Source organism: Rana temporaria, chromosome 1 (assembly GCF_905171775.1).
Source record: "Rana temporaria chromosome 1, aRanTem1.1, whole genome shotgun sequence".
NCBI classification, from domain to species: Eukaryota; Metazoa; Chordata; class Amphibia; order Anura; family Ranidae; genus Rana; species Rana temporaria.
In genome coordinates this window covers 257,619,138-257,639,984 of record NC_053489.1, presented here as the reverse complement: position 1 = coordinate 257,639,984, position 20,847 = coordinate 257,619,138, and the positions used below count along the sequence as shown (strand labels likewise).

Below are 20,847 nucleotides of genomic sequence, written 5' to 3'. Positions count from 1 at the left end.
TTTTTCCCACAAATAGAGCTTTCTTTTGGTGGTATTTGATCACCTCTGTGGTTTTTATTTTTTGTGCTATAAACAAAAATAGAGCGACAATTTAACTACTTGCCGACCGCCCACCGCCGTTATACGTCATCACTTTAGAGATGAATATCTCGGTAACGGTAGCAGCTGCTGCCACAATCGAGATATTCATCTCTTCTGTGGGCGGCCGTGTTAACGATAATGGCGGTCTCCGCGGCGAATCCGCCGCGAGATCGCCGTTATCGGTGGCGGGAGAGGGCCCCCCCCCCTCCCGCCGCTGTTCCGCGCCCTCCGCCGCTTACCGGAGCCGTCGGTAGCGGCGGAGGAGATCGCGACCATCCGGCAGCTGAGCGGGGACGAGACTGAAGGAAAAATCTCCTTCGCCCGTCCCCATAGCTCCGCTGGGCGGAAGTGACGTCAAAACGTCAGTCCCGCCCAGCGTCTTAAAGAAACATTTTTTTTTTTGTCATTTGAAAAAATTACATTTCCAAATTTTTTTTTTTTTTTTTTGCATTTAAGCCTAAATATGAGATCTGAGGTCTTTTTGACCCCAGATCCCATATTTAAGAGGACCTGTCATGTTTTTTTCTATTACAAGGGATGTTTACATTCCTTGTAATAGGAATAAAAGTGATAATTTATTTTTTTTTTTTTTTTTTTCAGTGTTAAAAATTGTAAAATAAATAAAAATAAATGCGAAAAGCAAAAAAAATTTTTTTTAAAGCGCCCCGTCCCGACGAGCTCGCACGTAGAAGCGAACGTATACGCGAGTAGCGCCGACATATGAAAACGGTATTCAAACCACACAAGTGAGGTATCGCCGTGATCGTTGGAGCGAGAGCATTAATTTTAGCCCTAGGCCTACTCTGTAACTCAAAAAATGCAACCTGTAGAATTTTTTAAACGTCGCCTATCAAGATTTTTAAGGGTAAAAGTTTGACACCATGCCACGAGCGGGCGAAATTTTTAAGCGTGACATGTTAGGTATCATTTTACTCGGCGTAACATTATCTTTCACAATATATAAAAAAATTGGGCCAAATTTATTGTTGTCTAATTTTTTCATTTAAAAAAGTGAATTTTTTCCAAAAAAAGTGCGCTTGTAAGACCGCTGCGCAAATACGGTGTGACAAAAAGTATTGCAATGACTTCCATTTTATTCTCTAGGGTGTTAGAAAAAAAAATATATAATGTTTGGGGGTTTTAAGTAATTTTCTAGCAAAAAAAAATGGTTTTGTCTCGTAAACACCGACTCTGAAAAATAGGCCCGGGGCTAAAGTGGTTGGGGGTTTGGGGGTTTTAAGTAATTTTCTAGCAAAAAAAAATGGTTTTGTCTCGTAAACACCGACTCTGAAAAATAGGCCCGGGGCTAAAGTGGTTAAAAAAAATTCAATATTTTTTACTTTTTGCTATAATAAATATCCCCCAAAAATATATAAAAAAATTGTTTTTTCCTCAGTTTAGGCCGATATGTATTCTTCTACATATTTATGGTAAAAAATATCGCAATAAGCGTTTATTGATTGGTTTGCGTAAAAGTTATAGCGTTTACAAAATAGGGGATAGTTTTATGGCATTTTTATTAATAATTTTTTTCTTGCTAGTAATGGCGGCGATCAGCGTTTTTTTTTTTTTTTTTTCGTGACTGTGACATTACTGCCGACACATTGGACACTTTTGACACATTTTTGGGACCATTGTCATTTTCACAGCGAAAAGTGCTATAAAAATGCACCAATTACTGTGAAAATGACAATGGCAGTGAAGGGGTTAACCACTAGGTGAGTGAGTGAATAACTTGTATAGCGCTATAAATGCGAACTGAATCGCCTCAAAGGCGCTTGGCATCCATTTTCCTTCTATTTATCCTTCAGAATAGGTGGGTCTTGAGTTTTTTTTTCTGAAGGCCTGGTGATCAATTTCCATTCGGATGTTAGTCCCCAGTGTGAAAGGGGCCTTACAGAGTGCAGGGTTCCTCTCCCCAGCTGCTGCTGTCACCTTTAAAATTTGTGCAGATGTGCATCTCTGAACCCATACAGCTATGTCATTTACACCTCATGCACACTGCTGGATTTAAACTTGAGTTTTTGTGAGTTTGGAAGGATTTTGTTTTGTGCCCTTAAACTCTCCTTTATGTTATCCTATGTGTCCATGCACACATTGGTGTTTTTAGAAGTTTATCAGCAGAGGAGTTTAGAGGCTGTTGTCTGAATGCCCAAAAATTGCGTTCAAGTGTGGGAATTCTTTTTTTTTTTTAACAGAAAGAATGGGAATTGATCACAAAAAAGGCTAAACGCGCATAAACTCTAGGCACATTTAACACCTTAGCGTTTATTTCAGTGACCAGAATGAAATAAACTCCTAAACTCTGCTATACTCACCTGAACTGTTTTTAAAAAAATGCAGCTTATGTGAGTTTGAGTGCTGGTTCACACTAGTGTGATGCCAGACATCGCATGCAATTCACACTGCATTGCTGTGCAGATGACATGCAATGTCTGTGCAAAGTGATTTCAGGCATACAAACTGTATGGCTGAAATCGCATCGCCGTCGCACCAAAATGGTGCGTAACACTTTTTTTTGGTCCACACTGGAATCGCATGGTTATTCACACCTATGCAATCTGATTTGTGCACCATTTCACAGTTTGTACTGCAATCTGCAAACCGATCTGGGGGTGTCATTAAATTTACATTAACATTCCCAGCGGATCGCAGTGTGAGCCACTGTGCAATTACGGTGCAATGCGGGAACCGGCACTTAATCGCAGCGTTTCCAACATCGCACCAGTGTAAACCGAGACTTTAGCGCTAACAAAAGGGGGAGACTTCAAAAGAAAAGAGTTTAGAAATTCAGATAAGGAGGCAAGAGGGGCATCATCCTATTGAATTGAGAGAATGGGAGTGGAGACAGTTCCCCAAAACAGTCTCCCGTAAGGAAATGGAAACTGGATTATCTCAGTACCAGAAAAATTACATACCGTATATACTCGAGTATAAGCCGAGTTTTTCAGCACTTAAGTGCTGAAAAACTTAAGTGCTAAGTGCTGAAAATGCCCCCCTCGGCTTATACTCAAGTCACCTTTTTGCTCCTGAACTTTGGGGACCTGGTACCGGCCAGCCGTAGGTCTGGACCCCAAACTTGGCACACATGTAGCTCTACTCTTCCTCTATAAAGGTGCAAAGTTTGTTGTTCCGGAGGACCTACGGCTGGGGAGCACCAATTTTTCAAATCTGGGCACCCCTTCCATTGACTCCCATGTTAAACAGTAATTTCTCTGGTGAATTTGGGGACCCGGAGCTTGGCACACATGTAGCCCCATTTCTCCTCTACAAGTGTGCAAAATTCGTTGTCTAGGAGACCTACGGCTGGAGAGCACCGATCTTTTTAAACCCGGGCACCCCGTCTATAGACTCCCATGTAAAACGTCAGTCTAGGCATGGGCACAGTGAGGCATGGACACAGTGAGACATGCAGATGGACACCCTAGGCTTAAACTTGAGTCAATACGTTTTCCCATTTTTTTGTGGTAAAATTAGGTGGTCGGCTTATACGCAAGTATATACGGTATATTTTGTATAAAAATTATAATTGTATTATATACACACGTAAATAGATCAATTATAGACAAAAACATAATTTTCAATGTTCAATACACAAAACAATTAAAATTAGGGGTGTCTTATGTAGATATGCTGATGTGCTCCAGAATGGAGACAATGTATAATGGGTCCCCATAGGACATAGGTCCTCTACATGTTTCCCTTTATATTACCACTTCGTCAGGAGGATATCTAGAATGGAAATGGCACATTATATAAAAGAATCAAGCAATAAAGACATACAAAAATATACAAACATTTAAACTGTACAATTAGTAAAAATAAGTATAATTTTTGTATATTTTATGTCTTTATTCATTGATTCTTATATATAATGTGCTGATTCCGTTCTAGATATTCTCCTGACGAAGTGGTAATATACAGCAAAACATGTAGATGTCCTATGGGGACCAATTATATCTTGTCTCCATTTTGGAGCACATTAAGTTTAAGCATATCTACATAAGACACCCCTAATTTTAAATCTGTTTATTGAACATTGAAAATTATGTTTTTGTCTATACTCGATATTTTTACTTGTGTAAATAATAACATATATTTTGTATAAAAATTATAATTAAATTTTTCTGGTACAGAGGATAGTCAATTTCCATTTCTTTACTGGAGACTGTTTTGGGGAACTGTCTCCACACCCATATTCTCGAGCCTATAACGCTGATATTCTCCTGTCAGGATAAACCGCGTTTACGATAAACCAGTGTGCATGAGCCTAATTCATGGGGGTCTGTGAATTCATAAACTACCATCTGCTATCGTAGATGAGGAACTTGTGGAACACATGTGCAGTGATTACTGCACACGGGGGGGGGGGGCAAATCCACTGTGCATTTTCAAGTGCATTTGCTGTAGATCTGAGGGGGTCATGCAACGAAAATAAAAAACAGCATTTTTGCTTGCACATGATTGGATGATAAAATCAGCAGATCTTCCCCTCAGATCTACAGTGACTGCACTTCCAAGTGCACTTGTAGTTCAGAGTGGATTTGCCTCTTAGTAAATCAACCCTATATTGTAGTAACACTTTCTCCAGTTCTGTAACTGAAAGTCAGTACTTTGGTACAGATATGGAGCTGAAGGAAGGGTCTGTTCCCATGATCCAACATGCTTTGCAGGCTCATATGCAAAAAAAAGTTTGGTTGCATTTTTTTTTCTGCAAATGATGGACTTCGCCTTTAAGGAAAACAATCTACAATTGGCATAGATTTAACAACTGATAATATGTCCAGTACTGGCCAGCCCAGAAAAATCATCAAGAGCTCCTGTTTGATGCTAAAACAATACTGCAAAAACTCCAGAATGCCATTGCAGGGTTCAGGTTGGGATCAAAGTGCATGCATCTGCAATCAGGGGGCGATTGCAGCAATTCAGCCTGCATAGGAGGCATGTGGTACACCATTACATCTATTGATATTTTTCATAAATAAATGATTCAAAAGGGACATTTTTCCTTGTGTCTTATTCAAGTATATCACCTTTTGTATGAACAGGCAAATGTCTAATGTTTGCCTGTTCAATCATGTTGAAAAAAAGTCAACAGTTTCCATGACATGTACATAATTTTTCACATGACTGTATCAGTGCATCACAATCATATGTTTTATTTTTGAGTCAGTAACCCACAATAAGCAAGCTGCTAGTAAAGTCAGAATTCTTGATTTGCGCACTTGTGCCTGGGTTATTGAGCCAGAAAATATAGAATTTTAGGCAACTAGGATTTTTAAGAATAGACAGTCGGCAATACATAACCTCCTGAACTAAACGGCATGCATGGCTGAAATACATATAAGGTAACCTTATTCTCCTAAAAACTACCTAGCTTCCTATGCCTGAAAACATGTATGTTTGGCAGCGCCGGGGGGTTACCAGTTTAATATGAGCTGATCATCTCTCATAGCAAAATCTCCCATTCTTGGGATACATTCAAATGTGTGTTTTTGCATTGTAAAACGTATGACCACAACAACATTTGTCACAAGGAAAATCTTCAACGTTTTCAAATATTTGCTGTAATAAAGCCTTATTACATCATTAGAGAGTATAGAAGTACATTATATAGATAGTACTGTTTGCTGCAGTGTTTGCACATGAAACAGACACATAGAAATGAATAACAACGAGCAAAATGCAGGTGTTTTTGCGCTTAATTTTTTATTGTTTTCTAGTTTGTAGTGCAGCTCTGCCATGGAAGTTTTTAGTATTAAAGTCCAAAACCAGTCAGTTTTTTTTTACTTTTTTTTTTTAATAGGGCAGGGTTTGAGCCCCTATCAGATTTTTTTATTGCCATCTTTGCCCCTATTGGGGAGATTTCCCCTTTTGTTGGGACAAAATACAATGAGAAATCGCCAACTGGCCCACACAAAAATTCCAGCTCACCGATCTCTTTTGCACACCATGTACCCAGGCCCAGATTTACTCCCTTTGCCGCCCCAAGGCTGGGTCCTTCAATGCTGGGGGGGTGTTTGACAAAATGACATTGAGAACCGGGGGGGGGGGGGGGGTGCTGCTACCGAAAATTACATTGAGAGCCCTCTTCCCTCTGTTTTCTCTCCTCTCACCATCCGTGACATGACAGGGGGGAACTCTGGAAATGAAAGTGAAAGTGTCCTCTCCTCTCAGCCGCAGTGCCGCCCCTGCACCCACTGCCGCCCCGAGGCCTGGCCTTGTTGACCTTGTCTGGAATCCGGCCCTGCATGTACCCACAAATGCTCAGCACTAATCACTTCTGGATCCATAGATTCAATTTGTCCCCCAGGACTTGTACTCGTCTTTTCTTCACTACTCTCCCACTTTACCCACATATGAGAGAAATAGACATGTATGTGCTTCAAGTCTGTCTAGTCGCACACCATGTGCCAGAACAGAGGCCTAGTGATTGGACACTGCGTTAAGAAAGAGAGAGAAATTCACCAAGTAATCTTTAAAACGCTTCTCACCCGCCTCCACAACCAGATTATACTCTGTTTCCACCACAGTTTGCCTGAGTAAAATGGCCCCCTTGACTGTATAATACATTTCCAGCTAAACTATTGACTGGCCAGTAGTGCATACCAGTGTGTTATGTGCTGCTCATGGCCAAAGTACTTTTTAATCTAAATGGATCCCTTATGACCAGGCACATATTTTTAGTATAGTTAAAAAACTGATTTAATTATACTCTCCTTAAAGTAGAACTAAACTCATTGCAGCAACCTTTTTTTATTTTCTCCCTTTACTTTCCCTCTTACGCAATTTGTTTAAAAAAAAAAAAATTATTTTCAGAAATGTTCTGTACTGCAAGGCAGCAGTTCCTAGACCAGGCACCGCTGCCTCCTGGGATTGCTACATCACAGCTATTCCAGTGTTACTAAGCTGCAACTGTGTGGCACTGTGCACAAACGCCACCAGGCGGTAGCAATCTGCCAGAAACTGCCAGCATTTCTCCAGATACCTGGAAGACACTGATCACACATATGCACATACACCAGATTTTGTAAAATTATGGCAGGGGGAGGCCATTCGTTCAGCAGTTTAGTACCCCTTAAATTGTATTCCCTCACTGCTATGTTGCTTTTCCGTGGTCTTTTCAAATTACCCAGTGCTTTCTTGTATGGTGGAGCCTATCTCCTCACAAGATGCAGTGCTCAGGCTTAAGCAATCAATCGTCAGGCGATGAACACTGTTGCATAAGGATGATTTCATTAATAATGTGGCAGCTCTGATATCAACCTAGCAAGGAGTTTACACAGGTGTGGGCTCCAAAAAAGGAGTACAGCAGTGGGGAAGCACAGCAAGAGTGAATTGTTGTCAGTCAGTGTTGATGGGGGAAATCCCTCCTACGGAGCTATTGTGTTCTCCCGATGGGTGGGCACACAGTGATTACTGCTAGCAGCTATAGCCGCTGACAATAATTGCATGCTGGAAATCTAACATGATGGTTGTACATTAAGCCCTGCCCATAGATGATTAAAATCTCGGCCACGCCCTGCGTAACCGACAGAGATTCAAACTATCTATGGCTGGCTTGAGTGGGTCAGCCTTTAACGGACATAATCTCTTAAAACAGATTATAGTTTTTTGTCAAGTGAGTGTTGCTTGTTATGTTTTTATTTACCAGTGGTGGTTTGTAATTGCCTGTCACTTTACTCTCTAGTTTACTCCATTTTAAAATGTTACTTATTCACCCTTTATTCAGTCTTTGCATATTTTTTTGATTTTCTCTTCCTTAGCCAGTGGTGCTGAAGAATTGCTTAGGCCGTATTTCTCACCTGTAATGGAAGTACTCAAAGTCCATTTAATGCAGACAGGAGAAGAGGGGAGACCTGTACAACTTCAGTGTCTGGGTAAGGGTAAAAGAGAACTGCCAGAAATATTTTGTATAGTAAATCTATTGCTTCTCTTGTGATTGTGTCTTTGTGTCCCCCCTCCCCCAGAAACCCTTGCTGTCCTGGTCTACTCGCTGGGGAAGGAATCTTTCCTGCCTTTGGCTGAAGATTGCTGTCTCCTAGGACTCAATTTGTGTGACAGAATTGATGATCCAAGTATGAGAAGTTGTGCGTAAGTATCCAGATACCGTTTTTACCCTAGGGCTGTTAAACAAGTTAAGTAATATTTTTTTCAAATGGGAATTAATGGGAAGTCTTTCCATTGGTAGCAGAGACATTGACAAAAAGCTTTACATTTACTAACTAAAGCGGGGAACCTCTTTGAGGTTTTCATTGTAGTAATGAGATTTGTCCTTTTTTACTATGTTGGTGATTGTTATCACTGGCAAAGAAAGTAAAGCAATATGCGAATATTGGTGGTTGTCGCTAGTGCAAAGGGTAAATGGAAACCTTGCAGGTAGGAATTTTCCTAAGTTTAGAGATGTGCTTTCACTTCCTGTTGTGTCTCCAGACAATAATGACATCTCGTGGCAGATAAAATCCTGACAGAGGTTCTTAACCTTGCTTGCGCCTTCAAAAACAGGTTGGCCTGGATTTCTACCTTTTATGTCAATGAACAGATTGGTTTTTCAGAACTTTTATTAGTAGTGACTGGATATTTGCCATGAATCAGCGATGAGTTTTGCCTGGCACTTACATCCACTCAGTAAACTGGTAAAGGGCAGCCTTGGATGTTGGTGCCCTTAGTTCTTATTGTTTACTATGTACATGTTTGGACCCATATGGGAGTGTCTGAAACATCAGTATATGTGCTCATACACTGGTCTCTTCATTAAGGATTGGTGGGAGCCTATTTTTGTGTTGGAGAAGATGGGTCAACGGACAATTGCTACTTTACCCAATGCCAATCATCTTCAAACTGAAAAAAAATTACTGGTTGATATATAATCCCCATCTGTTGTACAGAGTAAAGACCGTGTACTTATCTGCAAGTGTTAGTGCTATCCAGAGCTAACTAGTACATGCATTGAAATGCCTAAAATTGTTATAACATTAAACATATAAAAATAAATGTCCTCACAATGTCATGTCAAAGTAAGGTGTTTTTGCTGTAACCTGCAAATCATACTATTCATAATTTCAAAGACACATACACACATATATATATATATATATATATATATATATATATATATATATATATATATATATATATATATATATATATATATATATATATATATATATATATATATATATATATACACACACATACATAGATAGATAGATCTATATCTATATATAGATACACACACACACAACACCACAAAGGATAAAGCTATTGGTCACACCAGGGTGGACAAAAAAAAAGCACAATAGCAAAACCCAAAACTTACCTAAAAGAAAAAGCCCCTTTAAAGGAAATATGTGGCTACGGAGGGAAAACACACGCTCCACCCTGCCTGTGGGGACAATGCTAAGGGGTACACAGGCTGTACCGGTAGTGGCCAGAGCTTAAAAATAAACTGTCAACCATAAAAAGGTGATAAACCATTGGCCAAAAAAGCCTGAAAAACATTGAAAAGACCCTAGATTATTCTTGGTCAAATAGAGGTATATACAGTATTTCACAAAAGTGAGTACACCCCTCACATTTTTGAAAATATTTTATTATATCTTTTTATGTGACAACACTGAAGAAATTACACTTTGCTACAGAGTGTACAGCTTGTATAAAAGTGTAATTTTTCTGTCCCCTCAACACACGGCCATTAATGTCTAAACCGCTGCCAACAAAAGTGACCCTTGAGTGAAAATGTCCAAATTGGGCCAAGTGTCAATATATTGTGTGGCCACCAATATTTTCAAGCACTGCCTTAACCCTCTTGGGTATGGAGTTCACCAGAGCTTCACAGGTTGCCACTGGAGTCCTCTTCCACTCCTCCATGATGACATCACAGAGCTGGTAGATGTTAGAGACTGTGCGCTCCTCCACCTTCCGTTTGAGGATTCCCCACAGATGCTCAATAGGGTTTAGGTCTGGGGATCTGCTTGGCCAGTCCATCACCTTTACCCTCGGCTTCTTTAGCAAAACAGTGGTTGTCTTGGAGGTGTATTTGGGGTAGTTATCATGTTGGAATACTGCCCTGTGGCCCAGTCTCAGAAGCGAGGGGATCATGCTCTGCTTCATTATCTCACAGTACAGTTGGTATTCATGGTTCCCTCAATGAACTGCAGCCCGAGACCATGACACTCCCACCACCATGCTTGACTGTTGGCAAGACACACTTGTCTTTGTACTCCTCACCTGGTTGCCGCCACACACGCTTGACACTATCTGAACCAAATACGTTTATCTTGGTCTCATCAGACCATAGGACGTGGTTCCAGTAATCCATGTCCTTAGTTTGCTTGTCTTCAGCAAACTGTTTGCGGCCTTTCTTGTGAATTATTTTTTAGAAGAGCCTTCTTTCTGGGGCAGCAGCCATGCCAACCAATTTGATGCAGTGTGCGACGTATAGTCTGAGCACTGACAGGCTGACCCCCCACCCCTTCAACCTCTGCAGCAATACTGGCAGCACTCATACGTCTATTTCCCAAAGACAACCTCTATATATGACGCTGAGCAAGTGCACTCAACTTCTTTGGTCGACCATGGCAAGGCCTGTTTTGAGTGGAACCTGTCCTGACACACATGAAAAGATGCAGTAAAATATTTACAAAAATGTGAGGGGTGCACTCAATTTTGTGAGATACTGTGTGTGTGTGTGTGTGTGTGTGTGTGTAGATATATATACTTTTTCTTTATATCGCTGTATATATGTTCATTAAGAAACTTTTTTGTGTGTATGTATATATATATATATATATATATACACACACACACAATGCCAAGGTGGGACACCTCCTGCCATATAGCTGATTTCCTTACACAGGTTTACATCTGATGTGGCACTCCTTTTATCCACCAGATATATATAAAAAAATTGGAGTTGAATTCCTTTACTTCAATCTTCATGCATGTAAAAGTTAAAAATGACTGCACAGTTTCATCAAGCTGCATGTATAATACCAAATCTTTTACCCACATTTATAGCTCCATACACATGCAGAGCATGAGAGTTTGCTTCACCAATCTGCGTGTTAGCCCTTCAATTAACCCATTCCATTCCTAGAGTTAATAATAATAATAATAATAAGTGAACAGCGCTCATATAAACTGTTTAAACATTTCCTATCTCTCTATCATGTCAATCCACATACTAAGATGTGGCGAACGACAAAAAAAAAAAATCCTGCTTTTAGCCCTGGTTCACACTGGTGCAATTTGACATGTCAAATCGCATTTCCAATCAGCGGCATTTGCTGCTGTAATCGCAGCCGAAATCCGGACTGACAAACGAAAGTGAAGCTGTGCAAGTTCAGCTGAACTCGCATGGCTTCACTCCCGCAGCCCAGTGTGAACCTGAGCTAAAATACAGAAAAGAGGGTAAACCCATTATAAATGTATCACATAGAAAACTGTAGAGACTATTCAAATTTTTTTTTCTCTGTTCAGCATACACTGCACAATACTTCAAAAGATTTAATTTCTTCTCTAAAAAGTGCAATGAATATAAAACCCATAAAATCTTTAGTAAAATTATTCTGTCAAGACATCCTCTGTACCAATTACTGCCCCATAGCTACAGTATATATATTTCACAAAAACAGATCTAGATCGTAATCTTTGTTTAAGCCATATGGGTGTAAAGAGTTCAATTGTTTTATCCACCAAACCTCCCTCGGTTTCATCTTCATGATCCTATCACCTCCCCTTTTATCTCTCCTCCAAAACCATAAATTCTAAAATCTGTATCACTGTGTCCATGTTGCATATAGTGTTTGGGAACAGGTAAACCCAGTTGTTTGTTTTTGTATAGATTACATATGATGTCTGGCAGATTACGCTTCCCGAGTTGAACCCAGATAAAAGTGCAGCGTTAGAGAGGGACATCACCTTGGAGAAGGTCCAGGCAGCAATGAAGGATATGCAGGCGGGCAAGGCTCCTGGCCCGGATGGAATATCTATTGAATTTTATTCTGTACACCAAGAGATGCTGGCTCCTAAGATCACTTCCCTACTGCCCCAATTCGCTACTGCAGGCTCCCTTCCGGACTCTGTCTGAGGCGGTGGTGATGTTGGTGCCCAAACCTGGTAATGATCCAGAGGACTGTGCCTCATATAGGCCGATCTCTCTGATCAACGCTGACGCCAAGCTGTTGGCAAACATTTTGGCTACCTGGTTGGCGTCGGTCATTGAAGATCTGGTCTACCAAGATCAAATGGGGTTCATGATGGGGAAGGGCACGGACATCCACATTCGTAGATTGTCCCTTAACTTGGTTACACCTCACGATAACAGGGGCACTAGAGTTATAGCTTCCCTAGATTCTGAGAAAGCATTTGATTCCGTTGAATGGGAATACATGTGGGAGGTCCTGAAACGTTTTGGAATTGGCCCTAAATTCCGGCATTGGCTAGGTATGCTATACAAATCGCCTAAGGCCAGGCTCTGCGTAAATGGCACCCTTTCTGGTCCTTTTCTCCTTTAGAGAGGCAACCCAGCTTCTCTGGGTTGAAGAGTTTAAATACTTGGGGATTGTGGTGTCAAGAGGACCTCCAGGCCTTTCGCCGTCTCAACATACAACCCATAGTTTTGAAACTTAAGGACCAGTGCTCTAGGTGGAGAGACTTGCCTCTTAATCTGCTAGGTCGCATTAAAATTCTGAAAATGCTCTACCTGCCTAATTTTAACTATGTCTTCCGAAACTGCCCGGTTTGGCTCTCGGGTTCCTTTTTCAACCCTGCAGCTCCCAGTGAGCTGTGGGGGACTTGCATTACCCAATCTGAAGGTGTACTATTGGGCAGCAGTACTGGTCACAGTGCGTTGGTGGTTCGAGCAATCCAGATCAAACGCCGCCACATGCTTAGAAGCGGCCATTCTGGGCTTGCTCCGAGAGTTGGGTAATATAGTGTTTAGAGGTCCCACTGCTTATGCTTCGATCCTGGCCTCTACTAAAGTAACTTTAAAGGTATGGGCGGTGGTGAGGAAACGGTTCCTTCGGCCGCACCAATACTCCTCCCTTCTGTATGTTTTAATGTCTGCAGTATGATATGTTATGTTTTTCAATAAAGACCAACCTTGTTGTTATAAAATCTTTTTTTTTTTTAATGTTTTTATATTGATTGCTCATTTTAGAGAGAAGAAATTAAATCTTTTGAAGTTTTGTACAGTGTATGCTAAACAGAGAAAAAAACTAGCATAGTCTCCATAGTTTTCTGATATAAATGTGATACATTTATAATGGGTTTATCCTTTTTTCAGTTTTTAAAGCATTGTTTTTGTTTTGTCGTTTCCACATCTTGGTATGTGGATTGACATGATAGAGAGATAGGAAATGTTTAATTAGTTTATATGAGTGCTCTGGGTGCTGTTCACTTATTGTTGTTATTAACTCTAGGAATGGAATGGGTTAATTGAAGGGATAATAAGCAGATTGGTGAAGGGATACACCTGTGTGAACTCTGGTGCTCTGTGTGTGTGTATGAAGCTATGAATGTGGGTAAAAGATTTAGTATTATACATGCAGCTTGATGAAGGGCATGTGCTGTTCGAAACTGTTCAGTCGCTTGTAACTTTTGCATGCATCGAAGACTGAAGTAAAGGAATTCAACTTTAACTGAGATTGCATCTCCAATATTTTTATATATAATATATAAAAACATTTTTTTCTCATATGTGTTTTGTATTTAAGACTCCATTTGTGCGACTTGTCATGCAATTTTTGACATCAAAGTTGCATGACAAGTCGTTCCCCATGTTTTCCATTGATAACCATTCATATACAATGAGGGAAAAAAGTATTTAATCCTGTGCTGATTTTGTATTGCTCACTGACAAAGAAATGATCTATAAAGAAAGTCTATAATTTTAATGGTAGGATTATTATTATTTTTTTTGTGTAATCTTTATCTTAACCACTTGCTTACTGGGCACTTAAACGCCCTTCGTGCCCGGACCAATTTTCAGCTTTCAACGCTCTCACACTTTGAATGTCAATTACTCAGTCATACAACATTGTACCCAAATACATTTTTTGTCCTTTTTTCATACAAACAGAGCTTTCTTTTGGTGGTAATTGATCACTTCTGGACTTTTTATTTTTTGCGCTATAAATGAAAAAATTAAAAAAAAAAGAAACACATTTTTCTTAGTTTATGCGATAAAATTTAGCAAATTTTAAATTTTTCTTCATAAATTTTGGCCACAATTTATACTGCTAAATATCTTTGGTAAAAAATAATCCAAATTAGTGGATATTATTTGGTCTTTGTGAAAGAGAGTCTACAAGCTATGGTGCAAATCATTATAAAATTATCACACCTGATGTACTGGTGGCCTATATCATTTCTTGTGACCCAAACACGCCAGGAAAGTACAAATACCCCCCTAAATGACCCCTTTTTAGAAAGTAGACATTCCAAGGTATTTAGTAAGATGCATCGTGAGGTTTTTGATGTTGTCATTTTTTCCCACAATTCTTTGCAAAATGAATATATTTTTTATTTTATTGTAATATGTTATTTCTCTCACATGGCATGTGTATACCACAATTGACACCCGAAAATACATTCTGCTACTCCTCCTGAGTATAGCGATACCACATGTGTGGGACTTTTTCACAGCCTGGCCACATACAGAGGCCCAATATGCAGGGAGCACCATCAGGTGTTCTAGGAGCATAAATTACACATCTAACTTGTTGCCTACCTATTACACTTTTGAAGGCCCTGGAGCACCAGGACAATGGAAACGCCCACAAAGTGACCCCATTTTGAAAAGTTAACACCCCAACGTATAATCTATGGGCCAAATTTAGTCTTTTGAACGGTTTATTTTTTTCCCGAAGTTTTTGGAAAATGCGGGAAAAAAATGAAAACGCAGTTTTTTTACGCAAAGTTGTCCATTTGTAAGATATTGCCAACACATAGCATGTACATAGCAAAAATGACACCCCAAAATACATTTTGCTACTCCTCCTGAGTATGGGGATACCACATGTGTGAGACTTTTACACAGCCTGGCCACATACAGAGGCCCAACATGCATGGAACACCATTAGGTGTTCTAGGGACACATGCACATACCAAGAATTACACCCCAAAATACATTATGCTGAGCAAAGGGTAAATAAGATTACTTGTGGTTTTAGTAGCGCAGTTGTCCATGGGAGGATAGCACTGGTCCAGGCAGCAGGCAGGGACTTGGTCAGCAAAAGCGAACGCAATTGACCAGGCAACAGGCAGGGATATTGTCCATAGTCAGTACAGGCAGCAGGCAGGGATACTGTCCATATACAGTCCAGGGTCAGTGCAGGCAGAGATTGTCAGCAGTGCCAAAATATTGGTCCTGGTAGTAGGCAGGTCCATGTGGTGTGTTAAGTTCATGCGACAGGCAGAGGCATGATGGCATAGGTCCTACAGGCAGCAGGCAGAAGTAGGGCCTCGAATGGGGACAGGGGTAGAGGCCTCTCCCACCCAAATCTCTTTGAAGTCTCCAGACCCTAATCTAGGATGAGAAAACAAACAATTGTTTTCTTCATCCAGAAAAACAATTCTGGAGCCCCTCACATACTGTATGTGAGACTTCTGTGCTATGAATCCCACTAGTCCACTGGCAGGGTAAAAGATCAGTCCAAGAGGCAGGCAAAAATAATGGTCAAACAGTCCAGGGTCAGTTCCAGATCAGGCAGAGGTATGTACAGAATCGGTAGGCAGAATCGTGGTCAAATAACAGTCCAGGGTCAGTTCCAGATCAGGCAGAGGTATAAACAGAATCGGTAGGCAGAAGCGTGGTCGAATAACAAGCCAGGGTCATGTTACAGAGCAAGCAGAGGCATAAGGGGTGTGAAGGTAAATGGCACAAAGTGACTAATAATTTAGTGAGGTGTAACGGCGGAAACAGCCAACTTCCAACTGCTGATCTCAACGAATGTATTGTTGTAGATGGTAGAAAGCACGTACACGTCCCTTCTGTCCCTCCACTTCACAGCCAGAACTTCCTCATTACGTAAACTCGCCATCTCCCCTCTTCTTTGTTGTTGTTGACAAGGATTTGAGGAAAGCCCTTTCGGTTTGTCCGTACTGTGCCGCATGCTGGCGTGTTCTTTCTGTGAAGGTTTCGGAACAGGGGCAAACTTGTATAAAAATTGTCCACATACAAGTGGTAGCCTTTCTCCATGAGTGGGTTTAGGACTTCCCAAACGACTTTCCCGCTGGTTCCTATGTAGTCTGGGCAATTAGGGGGGTGTAGCTGGCTGTCCTTTCCTTTGGATACAATGAAGGCATACGTATACCCTGTGGCTCGGTCGCACAATTTATAGAGCTTCACCCCATAGCGGGCCCTTTTGGTGGGAATAAATTGTTTTATGCCCAGTCTACCAGAACATTTTATAAGGGACTCATCCACGCATATGTGTTGGTCTGGGGTAAACAACTGGGGGAAATTTTCTGAAAAATTATTTTAGTAGTGGCCGAATTTTATAAAGTTTATCAAAATTTGGGTCATTTCAGGGAGGGCACTGGGTATTTTCATTGTAGTGTAGGAATCTCGTGATCATTAGATATCTGGTTCTGGGCATTGCTGAGGAAAAGATGGGCATGTGGTAGATGGGGCGGGATGACCAATATAAACATACTTTTTTTTTTTTTGTTTAGTCCCATACCGAATATGAGGACCAACATTTTTTTAAACTCCTCCACTGTTAGGGCTCTCCACTCAAAGGGACGGGCATAATAGGACATTGGGTTACTGGATATAAATTGTTGTGCATAAAGGTTGCACTGGGCCTCAATTGAGGCCAGCATGTCCTCAGTAAAAATTAAATTGAAAAAGTCAATCGGGGCAACATTTTCTGTGTCCACCTGGACTCCTGGCTGGGCAGTGAAAGGGGGAATGTTGGCTTCTCCTGAATTAGGAGGAAGCCACAAGGGGTTCTGAAGGGAATAGGGAAGGCTGGCATGGGACCTAACCCTTTGGGACTGAGGTGACACCCCACTGGTACGTGACCTTGCTTGCCGAGGTACTGCGGTGCTGGTGGATGGCACTGAGGTGCTGGTGGATGGCACTCTGCTAAGTATCGGCTCGTAGTCAACGTCAGATTCGGTGTCTGAATTTGTGGAGGAATCCGAATCGGAGAGCTCCCCGTTGCTCCCGTCAGCCGCAAGAATTTTGTACGCCTCCTCGGCTGAAAATGATCTTTTAGCCATTGTTGTTGATGACACTGATACGTGGCACTAGTGACGCTAATAAAATGTGGCACTGATGACACTGACGGCAGATGGCACTGGCACGGGCAGATGGCAAGGGCAGATGGCACTGATGGCAGGTAGCCCTAATGGCAGATGGCACTGGCAGGTAGCACTGACGGCAGATGGCACTGATGGCAGATTGCACTGGCGGGTAGCACTGATGGCAAATTGCACTGGCAGATAGCACTGATGACAGATTGCACTGGCAGGTAGCACTGATGGCAGATGGCACGGGCTGTCTTCTTCTGGGTCTCCTTTGCTATCTTCTGCCCACTCTTTTGCTTTCTCTTGCCCAGTCTTCTCCGTTGTCTTCTTCCCTCTGTTCTTCTTCCTATGTTAACTGGACACTCTCTCCCGCTCTAATGACCGGTGTGCAACGACTTATATTGCCATGTCACTTCATGCGTATTCCCTGCCCTTTATAACGTCACTACCCAGGGCATGATGGGGTGGTGACATCATAAGGGGCAGCCTCCGGTGACCCCGCCCCATGCCTATATAAGAGATATTAGAGTGGGAGAGAGCATTGAATCAACATCGGAAGAAGGGCAGAGTGAAGAAGACAATGGAGAATACCGGGCAAGAGTGAGCAAAAGAGCAGAAGAGACCCGGCAGAAGACAGCGGACGGGGAGAACCAGAGAGGGGAGAAGAAATCGGAGAAGACCCCCGGACCTGCCTTATAAATTACTTTAAAAACTTGTGTAGTTTGTTTTATTTTTGACACTTTTTTTTTTTTTTCCCCATGTGAAATGTACCCCATACTCATACACATAGGGTGGGGGGCCGGGAACTGAGGGCCCCCTTATTAAAGAGGGCTCCCAGATTTCGATAAGCCCCCCTCCGCCCGCAGACCTCGACAACCAACAGCCAGGGTTGTCGGGAAGAGGCCCTTGTCCTCATCAACATGGGGACAAGGTGCTTTGGGGTGGGGGTTCCCACATTGAGGGCATGCGGCCTGGTGCGGGGGGGGCACTTGCTCCTCCCCACCCCCTTTCCTAAATGGCCAGGCTGCGTGCTCGGATAAGGGTCTGGTATGGATTTTGGGGGGACCCCACGCGTTTTTTTCGGCGTGGGGGTTCCCCTTAAAATCCATACCAGACCGAAGGGCCTGGTATGCTCTTGGTGGGGGAACCCGTGCTGATTTAGAAAAAAAATAATAAATAAATAAAAAAGTCGGATCCACAGTCGTATACTGTTTTGTTAAAATCGTGGCCGCGAAATTGCGGCAAAATCGCACGAATTTGAGGTTGCACAAGTGTGGAAGGGACCTTAGGCCGGGTTGACACTGGTATGAAAAACGCTCCGACATTGGAAGCTCATGTCGCATGATGTGTGAAAATCAACGTTTCCCTATGGGAGCCGTGTTAACTGGTCCGACACAAGTCGTTTCGACTTTGAAAATGCTACCTGCACTACTTTGGTCAGACTTTGATCCTACTTCAGTCCATTGAATATCACTGAAGTCAGATCGCCGTCTTGCATGATCCGACTTTGGAATGCGACTTGTGCTCTGAGGATCTTGAAGGGAAACTCCACGCTAAGTTTTGGAAAAAAAAAACAGCATTGGTTCTCCCTCCAAGAGCATACCAGGCCATTGGGTCTGGTATGGATTTTAAGGGGAACCCCTACACTGAAAAAAACGGTGTGGGGGTCCCCCCATATCCATACCAGACCCTTATCTGAGCATGCAGCCCAGCAGGTTAGGAAAGGGGGTGGGGATGAGCATGGGCCCCCCCCTTCTGGAACCGTACCAGGCGCACACCCTCAACATGGGGGGTGGGTGCTTTGGGTCAGGGGAGCCCTGCGCCCCCCACCCCAAAGCACCTTGTCCCCATGTTGATGAGGACAAGGGCCTCTTCCTGACAACCTTGGCCGTTGGTTGTGGAGGTCTGCGGACAGGGGCTTATCGGAATCTGGAAGCCCTGTTTAATAAGGGGGCCCCCAGATCCTGTCCCCCCACCCTATGTGAATGAGTATGGGAAACTTTGTACCCCTACCTATTCTCCTAAAAAAAAAAGTGTCAAAAATAAAACACATTACATTTTGGTTTTTAAAGTAATTTGTTAAGCAGCTCCAGGGGGCTCTTCCGACTTCTTCTCCCCTCTCCGGCTCTCCCTCTGTCTGCTGTCTTCTGGCGGGTCTCCTCCACTATCTTCTGCTCTTTTGCTCGATCTTCTCCACGGTCTTCTCCCTCTGTTCTTCTTCTGATGTTGACTCAACTCTCTCTCCTGCTCTAATGCCCGGTGCGCAGTATGCCACTACTAAGGATCAAATACTTTTTTCCCTCGCTGTATGTTCAACTTAAAGCGGAGGTTCACCCTATTAGGTCACTTTGTTGACTTTAATAGTCCCCCCGATGTACCTGACGATTTGGCCGTTCCTAAAAAATATAAAAATCTACATACCCCCTTTGCAGCATCTCGAGCAGGCACATCCGGGTTGTAGGGGTTCGGGAATGGGCGTGTCGGTTAGCTCCGCAAAGGATTTTGGGAGCTAACACGTGTGTCTCTGGACGGTGACGAGACACAGCAGCCAGAGGAGCAATCTCGCGATATCTCGGCCGTTGTCCTAGCAACTCTGCAGTGTTGACGGCGCGCCTCGCCGTCACACTGCGCATGCGCGGGATAGAGCGGTGAATGCTGGGACAGCATTCACCGCATCCCGGAAGATACTGCAGGAGGGCTTCAGAGTGCCCTGACTAAAGATGGCAATGTCCATCACAATATTTTATAAAATATCTTTCGGAGGGATATCGCCATGCCTGCGGCTATGAGGATTAGACTGGCGAGTACTAATTTCTTTGTACCACCAGCGTTTCAAAATGCTATTTAAAAAAACCCGTTTTGCCGCGGAACTCCCGCTTTAAAGTTGCAGCGACTTGCAGTGATTTAGTCTGTACTCTATTTCATCTAGTCAAGCTTGCATTGGTCTGAACCAGGAAAAGGTATTGTGTATGATTCAGTGAGCTTTATCTTATTTTCTTCTTTATGTAAGCTGTGTTTTTATTTAGCTTGGATGTAGTGAAATTGTGCAATAGACTGGGTTTTGGCTGTCTCTCGTTGCAATAAAAATAGCCGAAAAATTATTATTTTTGTGTGATGTCTCCTGATTTAAATGCAATATACCTTGCCTCTTTATAAAGTTTGAATTCTTTAAAACACTTCTTTATTTTATGCCTTAAAGAGGTTGTATAGGCTCAAGGCTTTTTATTGTCATGCGTTCTATGCATCAGCGCCCCCAGTCCCCACCTAAAACTTACCTAAGCCCCATCTCGATCCAGCAACCGGCTCTCCCAGGTCTCTCCCTCCTCATTGGATTAGACAGCTGCAGTAGCCATTGGCTCCCGCTACTGTCAATTACAGCCAGTGAGCCAATGAGGAGAGAAGGGGGTGGTACTGAAAATGCTCCGTGTGTGAATAGACACAGCAGCGGCTCGGGAGCGAGCCTGTTGAGATGCTCCCATAGCAAGCTGTTTGCTATGGAGGCAC

At 42.4% G+C, this 20,847-nt stretch overlaps 1 protein-coding gene across 1 annotated transcript in view; it reads left to right on the top strand.

Annotated features, from left to right (window-relative positions):
* IPO4 (importin 4) overlaps window positions 1–20,847 on the top strand; it is a 171,942-nt gene that overhangs the window by 63,095 nt on the left and 88,000 nt on the right. Inside the window, exons 16-17 of the mRNA XM_040354677.1 lie at window positions 7,848–7,961; window positions 8,052–8,175. Of these exons, the coding sequence (XP_040210611.1) occupies window positions 7,848–7,961; window positions 8,052–8,175 (238 nt within the window). The remainder of the gene's footprint in view (window positions 1–7,847; window positions 7,962–8,051; window positions 8,176–20,847) is intronic.